Source organism: Ranitomeya variabilis, chromosome 1, assembly GCF_051348905.1.
Source record: "Ranitomeya variabilis isolate aRanVar5 chromosome 1, aRanVar5.hap1, whole genome shotgun sequence".
Taxonomy (NCBI): domain Eukaryota; kingdom Metazoa; phylum Chordata; class Amphibia; order Anura; family Dendrobatidae; genus Ranitomeya; species Ranitomeya variabilis.
This window is the reverse complement of record NC_135232.1, coordinates 524,229,877-524,247,139: the sequence shown is the minus strand read 5'-3', so window position 1 is coordinate 524,247,139 and position 17,263 is coordinate 524,229,877. Positions and strand designations below refer to the sequence as shown.

Here is a 17,263-nt window from a genome sequence, read left to right as displayed (position 1 = left end):
AGTAAAAAAAACAAACAACAATATTCCATACCTTCCGTCGTTATGTCCCACGAAGTAAATCCATCTGAAGGGGTTAAATCATTTTACACCCAGGAGCTGTGCTAATGCACTCGCTCGTGCCTGTAAACCCCCGGGTACTTAAAGGAAAGCTGGGTGACCTGTAGTTACCTTGAGTTGCGGTGATGCGCCCCCTGCTGGATGTCCTCATGAACTGGAGCCTTGGAAAAGTTCCCACGCTCAAATTCATATGAGGACATCCAGCAGGGGGCGCATCACCACAACTCAAGGTAACTACAGGTCACCCAGCTTTCCTTTCAGTACCCGGGGTTTACAGGCACGAGCGAGTGCATTAGCACAGCTCCTGGGTGTAAAATGATTTAACCCCTTCAGAAGGATTTACATCGTGGGACATAACGACGGAAGGTATGGAATATTGTTGTTTGTTTTTTTAACTTTGTTACAGAACGAGGGTCTTCAGGTGGATTAAGAGTCTAATAAAATATTACAACACCCTATGTCTTTATTTCATTAAAGGACTTTGTAATCATGTGTGTGTGTTTTATTAACCATTTAGTACTATTGGATTAATAATGGATAGGTGTCATAATTGACGCCTCTCCATTATTAACCCGGCTTAATGTCACCTTACAATAGCAAGGTGACATTAACCCTTCATTACCCCATATCCCACCGCTGCACGTGAGTGGGAAGAGAGTGGCCAAGTGCCAGAATAGGCGCATCTTCCAGATGTGTCTTTTCTGGGGTGGCTGGGGGCAGATGTTTATAGCCAGGGGGGGCCAATAACCATGGACCCTCTCCTGGCTATTAATATCTGCCCTCAGTCACTGGCTTTACCACTCTGGCGGAGAAAATTGCACGGGAGCCCACGCCAATTTTTTCCGCCATTTAACCCTTTATTTTACAAGCTACAGCGCCCACATTTTGCACATACACACTACTAACATTAGTAGTGTGGAATATGCAAAAAAAGGGGATATGAGATGGTTTACTGTATGTAAACCATGTCTCATATCCTGTCGGGTTTGGGAAGGAGAAATGAAAAGCCGGCAATTGAATTACCGGCTTTTCACAGATATCGCGCCATGCTATGTGTGTCTCAATGACATATATATATATATATATATATATATATATATATATATATATATATATATATATATATATATGTTGTATATATGTTTTACCGAACATTTGAGCACATAAATCCATTAGATGTCGGTTTTGCAAGCCTGCGAGAAAATATCGCAGTACGGATGCCATACGGATTACATACGGAGGATGGAGGATGACATGCGCAAAATACGCTGCCACACCCTGCCTACGGATGACATACGGATCACTATTTTGGGAACATTTCTGCGTATTACGGCCGTAAAAAACGGACCGTATTTACATACGCTGAGTGTGAGGCCGGCCTTACAGACTACCGGATAACGTGGGTAGAAGTCAATAAGTTGTTCTCGTACATAAACTACACCTCCCCTTCTCTTGTTGCCATGGTGGCAGTAGTTAACATTCCTAGCTCTCTATACCGTGGAGCTTTGTGAGGAACTACATTTCCCATGATGCAGTAGCTCTCGTCCTGACCCCGCAGTTCCGGGTGGTTATGGCGGCGGTGTAGACTGGCACGGGGCACGGGGATGTCGGTGATAAGGCTCGGTTCTCTGTCCCGGCTGCTTCGGGAACAGGTGGCTCCTGGGACAGGGCTGTGTCTCGGTTGTCGCCGGGTCAGAGGTGAGTGTAATGGAGACACGTGAGCCCGTGACCTCTAACCTGTGCCGTGCAGCTGGCACATGTACACATAATGCGTTATATGTGGAACGCACTGGACATGCACGTGTCCTCTAGGCAGGTTCTACAACTGGTTCTTCCAAGATGGTGGCACCACATAACAGCCCTTTGTGGACTCCTCGCCCCATTATTTGGCACTAAATGCCGTAGATTATGCCAACCGTAAGGTGCCCGGAAGAGAAGGTTTCTATCATTAACCCTTTGCCCCCCGCCCCCCCCGTGCAGGCCAGACCCTATAGTGCATGTCTAGTTATGTTGTGTCATACGGCCACAAAGGACTGTTACTAATTGGAGAGCCCCTATATCCCCCAGTGGCTGAGGAATGGAGAGAGGGGCCACATGCTCCATAGCATCTCCCACCTGTCCCCATCGCCCCGTAACATGCCGACAGCAGGGAATATTCAGCTCCTGGCAGATGGTGATGGGGCGAGAGGGGGCGGCTGCCAAGCTTCAGCGGCATCACAGAGTAAGGAGAACCAGTTCAATGGGAACATTATCTGGTTCCCTATACTCCCCAAAATTTCACAATGTCTGTATATACTTTTTAAAAAGACCCAATTGTGGTATTTGTTCTATCTCAATCAAATCAGTTTTGTAGCTGCAGTGGTGATATGCCAATGAGTGGGTGACTGGCCACGGGGCGTGGTGTCTCCTGCGGACTGGCCACGGGGCGTGGTGTCTCCTGCGGACTGGCCACGGGGCGTGGTGTCTCCTGCGGACTGGCCACGGGGCGTGGTGTCTCCTGCGGACTGGCCACGGGGCGTGGTGTCTCCTGCGGACTGGCCACGGGGCGTGGTGTCTCCTGCGGACTGGCCACGGGGCGTGGTGTCTCCTGCGGACTGGCCACGGGGCGTGGTGTCTCCTGCGGACTGGCCACGGGGCGTGGTGTCTCCTGCGGACTGGCCACGGGGCGTGGTGTCTCCTGCGGACTGGCCACGGGGCGTGGTGTCTCCTGCGGACTGGCCACGGGGCGTGGTGTCTCCTGCGGACTGGCCACGGGGCGTGGTGTCTCCTGCGGACTGGCCACGGGGCGTGGTGTCTCCTGCGGACTGGCCACGGGGCGGGGTGTCTCCTGCGGACTGGCCACGGGGCGGGGTGTCTCCTGCGGACTGGCCACGGGGCGGGGTGTCTCCTGCGGACTGGCCACGGGGCGGGGTGTCTCCTGCGGACTGGCCACGGGGCGTGGTGTCTCCTGCGGACTGGCCATCCCACTGATCATGTTATCGGTACCTGTGGGCATTGAGTGGTGTCACCGCCAGCCCTTAGTAGATCTCTGCCTCCCTGTTGCTGCGCAATGACGCTGAGAGTGCACTTCCTGGCTTCATCAGTGCATTGTGCATGCCCAGCAAGGCAGCAGTGATGTAGAACCAACCACAAGGGTCTTACAGCTCCTGTGTTACCACCAATGAAACACATTACCCACCACCAATGAAACATGAAGTAATTTTTCAGTGCAGTTTTCCTATAAAATGGGTGTGACTACAAAGCTGAGAAGTTCTAATTTGTGTTGAACCCACATGCAGTTCTGGACTGTGCAAAGTCATGCACTAACTATATGGGTGTCATATTTCCAATTATAAAGTCAAAGCAGGAATATCATTAGTTGCCATGGTCTGCAGCTCCAATTTTTGCCTGATCTCTGTCCCTAATGTTCATTATAAAATATTTTTATGTTCAGCTGCTGCAGTGGAATTCAATTTATCTCGCTTATATAGCGCCATCATATTCTGCAGCGCTTTATATACATCATCACTGTCCCCATTGGGGCTCACAATCTATATTCCCTATCAGTATGTGTTTGGAGTGTGGGAGGAAACCGGAGAGCCCAGAGGAAACCCACGCAAACTCCTTAGATGTCCTTGGTGGGATTTGAGCTCAGGACCCCATAGATGCAAGGTTGCAGTGCCTTATAAAAATGCAGCTTGAATTACTGTATATACTCGAGTATAAGCCGACCTCCCCTAATTTTGCCACAACTGGGAAAACTTAATGACTCGAGTATAAGCCTAGGGTGGAAAATGCAGCAGCTACCGGTAAGTGTCAGAAATAAAAATAGATACCAATTAAAGTAAAATGAATTGAGACATCTGTAGGTTATAGGGACACTGTCACCTGAATTTGGAGGGAACAATCTTCAGCCATAGGGGCGGGGTTTTCGGGTGTTTGATTCACCCTTTCCTTACCCGCTGGCTGCATGCTGGCTGCAATATTGGATTGAAGTTCATTCTCTGTCCCTCCGGAGTACACGCCTGCGTAAGGCAATATTGCCTTGTGCAGGCGTGTACTCCGGAGGACAGAGAATGAACTTCAATCCAATATTGCAGCCAGCGGGTAAAGAAAGGGTGAATCAAACACCCGAAAACTCCGCCCCTATGGCTGAAGATTGTTCCCTCCAAATTCAGGTGACAGAGTCCCTTTAAGTGTTTTTGAATATCCATATTGAATCAGGAGCCCCATATAATGCTCCATACAGTTTATGATGGGCCCCATAAGATGCTCCATATTAAAATATCCCCCATATAATGCTGCACAAATGCTGATTATGGCCCCATAAGATGCTCCATACAGACATTTGCCCCCATATAATGCTGCACATGGCCCCATAAGATGCTCCATTGAAATATTTGCCCCATATAATGCTGCACATGGCCCCATAAGATGCCCCATAGAGATATTTGCCCCATATAATGCTGCACATGGCCCCATAAGATGGCCCATAGAGATATTTGCCCCATATAATGCTGCACATGGCCCCATAAGATGCTCCATACAGATATATGCCCCCATATAATGCTGCACATGGCCCCATAAGATGCTCCATAGAGATATTTGCCCCACATGCTGTTGCTGCGATAAAAAAAGAAATCACATACTTTTCGTCGCTCAGGCCCCCGGCACTTGCTATATTCACTTGTCCCACGTTCCACCGTTGGCGCCGCTGTGTCTTCCGCGTCCTCTGCACTGACACGCAGAGGGCGTCGCGCACACTAATCACGTCACCGCACCCTCTGACCTGAGCGTCACTGCAGAGGACGCGGAAGACACAGCGGTGCTGACGGTGGAACGGGAAAGGTGAGTATGCCCCCGTTATACTCACCTGCTCCTGGCACGGTGTCCCTGGTTCCCCGGCGCCGGCAGCTTCTTGCTGTATTGAGCAGTCACATGGTACTGCTCATTACAGTAATGAATATGCGGCTCCACCCCTATGGGAGTGGAGACGGGTCCATATTCATTACTATAATGAGCAGTACAATGTTTCTCCGTTCTACTAACCTCACTCTTCCCAACATCGAAATTACTCTGGAGGGTTCAACCATAACTCCCAAGCAGCATGCCCGCTGTCTTGGGGTCATATTCGACTCCAAACTTTCCTTTACTCCCTATATCCGATCACTCACTCGCTCTTGTCACCTGCATCTTAAAAACATCTCCAGAATCCGACCTTTTCTCACCTTTGAAACTGCTAAGACTCTTACTGTCGCTCTTATTCATTCTCGTCTGGACTACTGCAACTCTCTTCTGATCGGTCTCCCTCTTACCAAACTTTCTCCTCTCCAATCCATCTTGAATGCGGCAGCCAGGGTCATATTTCTGTCTAACCGCTTCACCGATGCCTCCATCTTGTGCCAGTCATTACACTGGCTACCCATTCGCTACAGGGTCCAGTATAAACTCTTCTCTCTCACCCACAAAGCTCTCCACAGTTCTGCACTGCCTTATATCTCCTCTCTCATCTCTGTCTATCGCCCTATATGTGCCCTCCGATCTTCAAACGACCTAAGACTAACATCCCCCGTAATCCGAACCTCACACCTCCGTCTCCAAGACTTCTCTCGTGCTGCGCCAGGTTTCTGGAATGCACTTCCCCAGACGATCAGACTAATACCTACCCCCGACCTATTCAAGCGAGCTTTAAAAACCCATCTCTTCAAACAAGCCTACCACATCAACTACTCAGTAAACTAACTTTGCCCTGTTCCCTCCTTCCAAATATTACTCTGAATCTGCACCCTACTATTCATCTGTCTCCACACCCTCCATGCACACGATAACTGCACTTGTTACTTGACTATTGTACTTAAACACACGGGCTGATGACCGGATCATGCAGCTTTGTATAAAAATCCCTATTTATTATAATTGCCAGACCTGAAATAACAAGCACTTTTCACCTATTGTGTCCGCTCATTTCCTTGTAGATTGTAAGCTTGCGAGCCGGGACCTCACCCCTAATGTCACTGTTTAAATTGTCTTAACTTGTATTGAATTTGTCTGTATATGTCCCCGCTTAATTGTAAAGTGCTGCGGAATATGTTGGCGCTATATAATTAAAGATTATTATTATTATTATTATTACCATGTGACCGCTCACTACAGGAAGAAGCTGCCGGCGCCGGGGAACCAGGGACACTGCGCCAGGAGCAGGTGAGTATGATTACACAGCTGCCGCTCCCCCTCCCCTGCCGACCCCTAGGTATGACTCGAGTATAAGCCGAGAGGGGCAATTTCAGCCTAAAAAATGGACTGAAATTCTTGGCTTATACTCGAGTATATACGGTATATATGTCGGGAGGTGTTCACACATCGCAGTAAAGCCACATTTTTTTTCTGTCACTGTTTGACCATGATCAGTGAACTCTTCCTGAGGACTGACAAAGTAAGCCTATAGGATTAGTACAAATAAAAGCAGGTTATGTAGTCATAGAACTGAATTGTTTGTTTGTTTTTTCATTTTTTTTTTTACAACCAAAGTCTGCCTTCTGGGAAGTGTACAGAGATATTCTAATGCCAAGCCGAAAAATGAGATCCGTGGCAGTGAGCGATGCCGATTGGAACTCGTTGAAGGTCTGTACAAATTCTTGGCTGATATACACGTTGCAGATTTGGTGCGTTTTTGTCTCATTTGTTTCTGTGCGGATTTGTGACAAAACCTGATGCAAGCAATGAGAAACCTAAATTGTAATACACACATTGCAGTTAATAGCACTCTGTGTCTGTACTGTTACATACTTAGGCAGTTAACTGGTTCATGCAGCTTTACATGAACACCCGAGCCTTACACTATGGCTGGTCCAAATAACTAAAGCAATTGTTACCAGCCACCTCTCGTGTCTCCCCTTTTCCCCATAGATTGTAAGCTTGCGAGCAGGGCCCTCATTCCTCCTGGTATCTGTTTTGAACTGTGATTTCTGTTATGCTGTAATGTCTGTTGTCTGTATAAGTCCCCTCTATAAGTTGTAAAGCGCTGCTGAATATGTTGGCGCTATATAAATAAAATTATTATTATTATTATTATTACATTGAGTATTTTTGACTTGCAGACTTGGTGCAGAAAATAATCAGCAGCATGTCAGTTCTCTGTGTTTGTGCCCTGCGTTTTCCCCAATGTCTCTCCAATCAGTCAAAAACAAATGCAAAATCTTTTTTGCAGCTGTGTTTTTCCTGCCAAGAGCTGCAGAAATGATGCAGACATTTTACTCAATGTGTGCACATCTCCTTACTGTTTTCACATTTTATTTAATAACGATACTTGTTTATTCTACAAAATCACTGAAAATTGCATGGCACTGGAGCTAGGTTCACGCCTGTATTCAAAATTCCATTCTACAAACAGAATAACAGAATTCATGTTTAAAATGTATCCATTAAGGGGAATGTGTCAGTTTCCCCCTAACTATTTATATGTACACTAGATGGTGGCCCGATTCTAACGCATCGGGTATTCTAGAATATGCATGTTCACGTAGTATATTGCCCAGCCACGTAGTATATTGCCCAGCCACGTGGTATATTGCCCAGCCACGTGGTATATTGCCCAGCCACGTGGTATATTGCCCAGCCACGTGGTATATTGCCCAGCCACGTGGTATATTGCCCAGCCACGTGGTATATTGCCCAGCCACGTGGTATATTGCCCAGCCACGTGGTATATTGCCCAGCCACGTGGTATATTGCCCAGCCACGTGGTATATTGCCCAGCCACGTGGTATATTGCCCAGCCACGTGGTATATTGCCCAGCCACGTGGTATATTGCCCAGCCACGTGGTATATTGCCCAGCCACGTGGTATATTGCCCAGCCACGTGGTATATTGCCCAGTCACGTAGTATACAGCACAGAGCCACGTACTATATTGCCCAGTGACGTAGTATATTGCCCAGCCATGTAGTATATTGCCCAGTGACGTAGTATATTGCCCAGTGACGTAGTATACAGCACAGAGCCACGTAGTATATTGCACAGCGATGTAGTATACAGCACAGAACCACGTAGTATATTGCCCAGTATATTGCCCAGTGACGTAGTATACAGCACAGAGCCACGTAGTATATTGCACAGGGATGTAGTATAGAGCACAGAGCCACGTAGTATATTGCCTAGCTACGTAGTAGATTGCCCAGCTACGTATGTCACAGGTTAAAAACTAAAAAATAAACATACTCGCCTTCCGATCTGAGGGCCCCTTGTAGTTCTGACATACTCACCATACTTGTAGTTCTGTCGCCTGTGCGCGGTACAGGCGTCAGCTTCCGGTCCCAGGGTGTGATGACGTCGTGGTCACATGACCGTGACGTCATGGCAGGTCTTTCTGCCATACGATCCTTGATACCGGAACCTGCCGCTTGCACACAGCGAATACCGGAGGGTGGCGAGGAACGGGAAAGGCAGCGGAAGGTGAGTATATAATGATTTTTTTTTTTTTAATTATTTTTAACATTAGATCCTTTTACTATTGACGCTGCATAGGCTGCGTTAATAGTAAAAACTTGGTCACACAGGGTTAATATCGGCGGTAACGGAGTGAGTTACCCGCGGCATAACGCGGTCCGTTACCGCTGGCATTAACCCTGTGTGAGCCGCGACTGCGGGGAATATGGAGCGGCCGCCCGGCACTCACTGCAGGGGAGTAGGGAGGGACTAATTGGACTGTGCCCGTCGCTGATTGGTCGCGGCAGCCATGACAGGCAGCTGGCGAGACCAATCAGCGAATGAATAACCGTTACGGAAGTACCCCTTAGACAATTATATATATATTTATATATATAGATGTTGCTCTCTCAAAGACAAGTCCAGCAAAACCTTTATATGGCCAGTCTGTCCCTCCATTACTGAGAAATCAGTGTAGGAATGGATATACAGTTAGGTCCATATATATTTGGACATAGACAACATTTTTCTAATTTTGGTTAGACATTACCACAATGAATTTTAAACAAAACAATTGTAATAATTTTTAGGGATAACTCAGGAGACTCTTTGCGTGGAACAAGACAACTACAGGACACAGTTTTATAAGTGGTAAAGTCTATATTATAACACGGTGATTCAAACAAGTGCAGAGAGAAACTCAAGTCCACAACACTTGGTGCAAATATCAAATGCAGCTCAGCAGTCTATAGGAAATTTCAGAGGAAAATGCAGTCACGCAGAAAGTCTATGAAGCACAATTATTCTTGAGGATACTTGACACAAATAAGTCCTTGCTTAGTCCACAACACAGATAGATATGCTTATAAGGCAGTTCAAATAATATCTTAGCTCAACCAGGGAGGTCTGGGTAATAGTCTCAGGTTCTTGCAGAGCAGAAACAGCTTACATGTCTAGCAAATGCAGATGGAAGCTAACACAAGTAGCAGATGAAGGAGGATTACTGGAACTGGTGTATGCAGCAGGAACTCAGAGCAGAGTAGCAGGATAACCCCACAGGTTCACAGGAGCAGGTATATAGCCAGGAGGTCACCAGAGGTCAGGAGCTGGATGCAAGGCAGAATACTCTAGCACAGACTGAAGGCTGGGGTGGAGTTTTATAGCAGGAAGACACAGTGCACATGAGACCAAAGACGCCATCTTGGAAAAGGGCTGTAATGCACAGAGTCCTGACATTACTCCCTCCTTAGAAGCGGCCTCAGGACGATCCTGGACCTGGTTTCTCAGGAAATCTCTGATGAAAACGAGAAATCTTCTGTTAGGCATTGATGTTTTCCACAGGTTCCCAAGAGTCTTCCTCAGGGGGATATTCCTGCCATCTTATCAGATATTGGAGCCGATTCCTGCGAATCCTGGAATCAATAATTTCCTCCACCACAAATTGTTCTTGCCCATCAATCACCACAGGCTGCGGAGGTGGCACAACACGTCCCTGGAAGGTATTAGGAGATACAGGCTTTAGTAAAGATACATGAAAAACTGGGTGTACCTTCATAGTCCTAGGCAGCTTCAGCCGGCAGACCACAGAGCTCACAATACCATTGATCTTGAAAGGGCCAATGAATTTCTGTCCACGTTTTTGTGAAGGAACGTTTAACTTCAGATTCTTAGTTGCTAACCACACGGAATCTCCTACCTTGAACATGGGTGCAGGTTTACGGAATCTATCAGCTGGTCTCCTATAACGTTCTTGAGCTGTGGTCAGGGATTCCTTCAGAACCTCCAGATTTTGCCTCATCGCAGTCAGCCTTTCCTCCACTTTCGGAACCGGAGAATTAATTGGAGACCTAGGTAAGATACACGGATGATAACCCAGATTGGCAAAGAAAGGTGTAAATTTAGTGGAGGCGCTCTGAGAATTGTTATATGAAAATTTGGCTAATGGCAGCAACTCCAACCAATCATCCTGGAGATGGCTGACATAGCATCTTAGATATTGTTCCAGCGTCTGGTACGCTCAGTCTGACCATTTGTCTGGGGATGATAAGCGGAAGAGACAGACATTAATATTGAGTGCAGAGCAAAACCCCTTCCAGAATCTTGAAGTGAACTGTACTCCACGGTCAGAGATGATCTCATCCGGAACCCCATGCAACCGAAAGACATTCTGTATAACCAAGTTCACTGTATCTTTAGCTGAGGGGAGGCCAGTGCACGGAACAAAATGAACAGCTTTAGTCAGGCGATCAACTACCACCATGATTGTATTCATGCCCCCCGATGTAGGCAGCTCCACAATAAAGTCCATTGATATAGACCCCCAAGGGCGGGACGGAACAGGTAATGGTTGTAGAAGACCCGTAGGTGCCACATGAGAGTCTTGTAACGAGCACATACTAGGGATAAAGCATCAGCCTTCCCATTACGAGAACCTGGACGGTACGAGATAACAAAGTTAAATTGATTTAAAAAATAAGTTCCAACGAGCCTGACGAGGAGAAAGACATCTAGCGGATCTAAGGAACTCTAAATTGCGATGGTCAGTTAGCACTATGATCTGGTGTGCAGCTCCTTGCAGATGATGCCTCCATTCTTTGAAAGCCGCAATAATAGCCAGCAATTCCTTGTCTTCCACGTTGTAATTCTTCTCTGCTGAGGTTAGTCTACGCGAAAAGAAAGCACAAGGATGTAGCAGACCCTTCTCTCCAGTTCTTTGGGAGAGAATAGCCCCCAAAGCATTATCAGAAGCGTCCACCTCCACAATGAAAGAAAGTGTTGGATCAGCGGTGCTGATGTGAAACAGATCTTAAGCCGATCAAAAGCTTCTTGAGCCTGTGATGACCACTTAAAGGGCTTTTCCTTCTTTGTCAAGGAAGTAATGGGACGGACAATATCAGAAACATTTCGAATGAAGCGTCTGTAGAAATTTGCAAAACCAATAAAACGTTGGACCTCCTTAACGTTCTTGGGTACCGGCCAGTCAAGGATAGCCTGAATCTTACCAGATTCCATGTTCAGCCCCTGGGGAGAGATGATATAACCCAAGAACTGTATCTCAGAACGATGGAACTCGCATTTCTCCGGCTTAATATACAGGTGGTTCTCTTTCAGACGTCTTAAAACAGTTTTGACATGTTCTTCATGTTCCTGTAGAGAGTCAGAAAAGATTAGTATATCGTCCAAATAGATAACTACAAACTGGTCCAACAAGTCTCTGAAAATGTCATTAGCAAGGTGTTGAAATGTTGCAGGGGCGTTACAAAGCCCGAAGGGCATCACAAGAGATTCAAAGTGTCCATACCGGCATCTGAATGCTGTCTTCCACTCATCCCCTGGACAAATACGCACCAAATTATAAGCCCCACGAAGATCCAGTTTAGAGAACACCTTAGCATGGCGGACTCTTTCCAGTAATTCGGAAATCAGAGGCAAAGGGTAACGGTTTAGTACGGTTACCTTATTGAGTTCCCGATAGTCATCACAGGGTCTCAGGGTCCCATCCTTCTTCTTTACAAAAAAGATAGGTGCCCCTGCTGGTGAGGAAGAAGGACGTATGAAGCCTTTGGCCAGATTTTCATCTATATACTCCTTTAAGGCTTGAAGCTCAGGTGCCGCCAAAGGGTATACGTTACCAAAAGGAATAGCTGCCCCAGGAAGCAACTCAATGGGACAGTCATAATGCCTGTGTGGAGGAAGCTGATCTGCATTCTTGCCACAGATGTCAGAGAACTCTTTATAAGCTGGAGGTAAAGAAAATACCTGTACATGTGGTTCCGTAGCTGTGGACTCAGGGACAGCTTCTGTTAATGCTGAGTTGCTCCTTGTTGGAAAGATAATCTCCTTGGTCTCCCAGTTGATAATTGGGTTCTGAGAACGCAACCAAGGAATGCCTAAAATCACAGGAAAATGAGGAGAAGAAATTAGCAAGAAAGAAAGTTGCTCCTGATGATTAGGCTCCAACAAAATTTCAAGAGGTACGGTCTCCTGATCCACAGGCCCAGAGATTAAAGGTGACCCATCCACTGTTTCCATGGTAATTGGAGAGCCTCTTTGCTGAATTTCAATACCATGTTCCTTGGCAAATGCGATATCCATGAAATTGCCACCTGCACCAGAGTCAATCATAGCTGCACTGGAAATCCACTGTCCTGAACACAGGATCTTAGTAGGGAGAGAACAGTGAGAGCTCTTTTCCTTAAGCTCCTTGGGGGGTGAAATCATAGAAAGTGAATGGAATACAGCGTTTAAAGGCAGGCTACATTCAGAGATGTCAGATTCAACATCACAGTTGTCATACTCCCCTACTGCTGCTAGCACCTTGTTAGGCCGTCTAGGACACTTAGGACAATTGATCAAGAAGTGGTCAGTCTGGCTGCAGTAGAAACATAGACTTTCACGAAGGCGATGCTCCCGGCGCTCATTGATCTCACGCCTCTGAACAGAATCAATTTGCATGGGCACCTCCTCCACCTCCCGAGATGTTTTACCTGCAGGCTCTTTGGAAGGAAGGGAAAAGTTAGAAATACGGTTATATGCAGCAAACTTCTCCTGCCTACGGTCAGTAAGGCGAATGTCAATGTGCACAGAATGCTGTATAAATGTCTCTAGCTCTTGTGGTGACTCAGAGCGAGCTATTTCATCTTTTACAATACTAGACAGACCCCTTTTAAAAATAGGCAATTGTGCATAATTGTCCCAATTGGTATCTACCGCTAATCTCCTGAATTCAGTAGCATATTCAATAACAGAACGTTTTGCCTGGCGTAAAGACAATAAAGCAGATTCAGCGGTTGCACGGCGATTAGGATCATCAAACATTAATGCCATAGCGGCCAAGAAATCATCCAAGTTATTTAACCGTGGGTCACGAGACTCAATCATCGGATTCGCCCAGGCGAGCGCTCTTGCGGTCAGCAGCATTATTACACACAATACTTTGAATCTATCATTAGGAAAACGGTCAGCATGCACATCAAAATATAGCATACATTGATTCACAAAGCCACGAAATTTGTCGCGATCACCATTAAATCTGAATGGGGGCAACTGAGGTGGGCTAGCTGGTGGCGGTTGCCCAGAGGGAGAAGTCGCTTGTGCAGCTATTTGCGTGCTTATGTCCTGAAAAGCCTGTCCATACTGGGACTCTATGCCAGCAAGTTTTTTTTCCTGGGCTGCCATGCGGGTGCTTAAGTCCTGCAAAGTCTGTCCAAACACTTGTTGATTGAGTTCAAAGCTTCCAAACTTCTTTTGCAGACCTTCCACATCTTTCTGCAGTGATCTAATTAAGGAAAACACCTGCTCTAGTCTGCTTTCTGCAGTCATTGTTCCAGCAGTCTCCTTTTTTTTTTAGGCTAGAGTATCCTGTAATAATTATAGGGGATAACTCAGGAGACTCTTTGCGTGGAACAAGACAACTACAGGACACAGTTTTATAAGTGGTAAAGTCTATATTATCACACGGTGATTCAAACAGGTGCAGAGAGAAACCCAAGTCCACATCACTTGGTGCAAATATCAAATGCAGCTCAGCAGTCTATAGGAAACTTCTGAGGAAAATGCAATCACGCAGAAAGTCTATGAAGCACAATTATTCTTGAGGATACTTGACACGAATAAGTCCTTGCTTAGTCCACAACACAGATAGATATGCTTATAAGGCAGTTCAAGTAATATCTTAGCTCAGCCAGGGAGGTCTGGGTAATAGTCTCAGGTTCTTGCAGAGCAGAAACAGCTTACATGTCCAGCAAATGCAGATGGAAGCTAACACAAGCAGCAGATGAAGGAGGATTACTGGAACTGGTGTATGCAGCAGGAACTCAGAGCAGAGTAGTAGGATAACCCCACAGGTTCACAGGAGCAGGTATGTAGCCAGGGAGTCACCAGAGGTCAGGAGCTGGATGCAAGGCAGAATACTCTAGCGCAGACTAAAGGCTGGGGTGGAGTTTTATAGCAGGAAGACACAGTGCACATGAGACCAAAGACGCCATCTTGGAAAAGGGCAGTAATGCACAGAGTCCTGACAACAATTCAGATGCAGTTGAGTTCAGACTTTCAGCTTTCATTTGAGGGTATCCACATTGGATGAAGGGTTTAGGAGTTTCAGCTCCTTAACATGTGCCACCCTGTTTTTAAAGGGACCAGAAGTAATTGGGCAGATGAAATAATTTTAAATAAAATGTTCATTTCTAGTACTTGGTTGAAAACCCTTTGTTGGCAATGACTGCCTGAAGTCTTGAACTCATGGACATCACCAGACACTGTGTTTCCTCCTTTTTGATGCTCTGCCAGGCCTTCACTGCGGTGGTTTTCAATTGTTGTTTGTTTGTGGGCCTTTCTGTCTGAAGTTTAGTCTTTAACAAGTGAAATGCATGCTCAATTGGGTTGAGATCAGGTGACTGACTTGGCAGTTCAAGAATATTCCACTTCTTTGCTTTAAAAAACTCATGGGTTACTTTGGCTTTATGTTTTGGGCCATTGTCTATCTGTGGTATGAAACGACGACCAATCAGTTTTGCTGCAGTTGGCTGGATCTGAGCACACAGTATGGCTCTGAATACCTCAATTCATTTGGCTGCTTCTGTCCTGTGTCACATCATCAATAAATACTAGTGACCCAAGTGCCACTGGCAGCCATGCATGCCCAAGCCATCACACTGCCTCCGCCGTGTTTTACAGATGATGTGGTATGCTTTGGATCATGAGCTGTACCACGCCTTCGCCATACTTTTCTCTTTCCATCATTCTGGTAGAGGTTGATCTTGGTTTCATCTGTCCAAAGAATGTTCTTCCAGAACTGTGCTGGCTTTTTTAGATGTTTTTTTTTAGCAAAGTCCAGTCTAGCCTTTTTATTCTTGATGCTTATGAGTGGCTTGCACCGTGCAGTGAACCCTCTGTATTTACTTTCATGCAGTCTTCTCTTTATGGTAGATTTGGATATTGAGACGACTACCTCCTGGAGAGTTTTGTTCACTTGGTTGACTGTTGTGAAGGAGTTTCTCTTCTCCATGGAGATTATTCTGCGATCATCCACCACTGTTGTCTTCCGTGGGCGCCCAGGTCTTTTTGCATTGATGAGTTCACCAGTGCTTTCTTTCTTTCTCAGGATGTACCAAACTATAGATTTTGCCACTCCTAATATTGTAGCAATTTCTTGTATGGGTTTATTCTGTTTTCGCAGCTTAAGGATGGCTTGTTTCACCTGCATGGAGAGCTCCTTTGACCACATGTTTACTTCACAGCAAAACCTTCCAAATGCAAGCACCACACCTCAAATCAACTCCAGGCCTTTTATCTGCTTAATTAAGAATGATATAACGAAGGGATTGCCCACACCTGTCCATGAAATAGCCTAGGAGTCAATTGTCCAATTTCTTTTGGTCCCTTTAAAAACAGGGTGGCACATGTTAAGGAGCTGAAACTCCTAAACCCTTCATCCAATTTTAATGTGGATACCCTCAAATGAAAGCTGAAAGTGTGAACTTCAACTGCATCTGGATTATTTTGTTTAAAATTCATTGTGGTAATGTCTATAACCAAAATTAGAAAAATGTTGTTTCTGTCCAAATACATATGGACCTAACTGTTTAAATGAGGATGAAGCGCTTTCTGCTCATTGAATCTCTTCCAAGCCTTTGACATTGGCTCTCTTCCTCGCTCAATGACTCTTCCTCATTCTTTTCTGACTGCTCCCTAGCCGGAAATCACACAGTAAATGAGTTGTGTATGTATGTATGTATGTATATATATATATATATATATATATATATATATATATATATATATATATATATATATATATATATATATATATATATATATATATATATATAATTTTCCGGGTAAAATATATACATTATCATTAAATTTTATTGCTCATAGAACTTAATACAACTGAGAGAAATTATTAAACAGATCATCAAAATATATAAATGATTACATGAATATATTTAACTGTATTTAAATAAATCATCAGACGAAAGAAGTACATCGACACTATAATATATTTGTGTGTGGCACTGTGACTGTCAGAACTTGTTCAGTAAACGTGACCGAACTACTTGGCACTGTGACTGACAGAACTTGTTCAGTAAACGTGACTGGACTACGTGGCACTGACTGACAGAACGTGTTCAGTAAACGTGACTGAACTACGTGGCACTGTAAGGGTATGTGCACACATTGCGGATTTCCTGCGGATCTGCAGCGTTTTTTGCGGTGCAGAAACGCTGCAGATCTGCAAGTGATTTACAGTACAATGTAAATCAATGTGAAAAAAAAAACCGCTGTGCTAATGGTGCGGAAAATTCCGTGCGGAAACACTGCGGATTAAAAGAAGTAGCATGTCATTTCTTTTTTGCGGGTCTGCACGTTTTTGTACCCACTCCATTATAGAAATCCGCAGGGGTAAAAAACACAGGAAATCTGCAAAAAATCCGCAACAAAACCCGCACAAAAAACGCGACAAATCCGCACCTGCGTTTTCTGCCAAGAGATGCAGAATCCGCACCAGAAATTCCTAAGCCTAATCTGCAGCCTGTGCACATAGCCTAACTGACAGAACTTAATATATATATTTATATATTATAATCTCGCGCACACACAGGGTGCGGAAAGTATTCAGACCCCTTTAAATGGTCCACTCTTTGTTTCATTGCAGCCATTTGGTAAAATCAAAAAAGTTCATTTTTTCTCATTATTGTACACTCTGCACCTCATCTTGACTGAAAAAAAAAATGTACGGTAATAATTTTTACAAATGTATTAAAAAAGAACAACTGAAATATCACACGGTCATAAGTATTCA

General features: G+C 45.3%; 1 protein-coding gene across 4 annotated transcripts in view; it reads left to right on the top strand.

Annotated features, from left to right (window-relative positions):
- Positions 1-1,514: 1,514 nt before the first annotated feature.
- POLRMT (RNA polymerase mitochondrial) overlaps positions 1,515-17,263 on the top strand; it is an 81,232-nt gene continuing 65,483 nt past the window's right edge. The window contains exons 1-3 of one of the 4 annotated variants that reach the window (XM_077254109.1): positions 1,515-1,755; positions 6,190-6,237; positions 6,565-6,657. In XM_077254109.1, coding sequence (XP_077110224.1) covers positions 1,662-1,755; positions 6,190-6,237; positions 6,565-6,657 — 235 coding nt within the window. In that variant the 5' untranslated portion in view covers positions 1,515-1,661. The remainder of the gene's footprint in view (positions 1,756-6,189; positions 6,238-6,564; positions 6,658-17,263) is intronic. The other 3 variants (XM_077254127.1, XM_077254118.1, XM_077254136.1) reach the window with 3 other exon arrangements.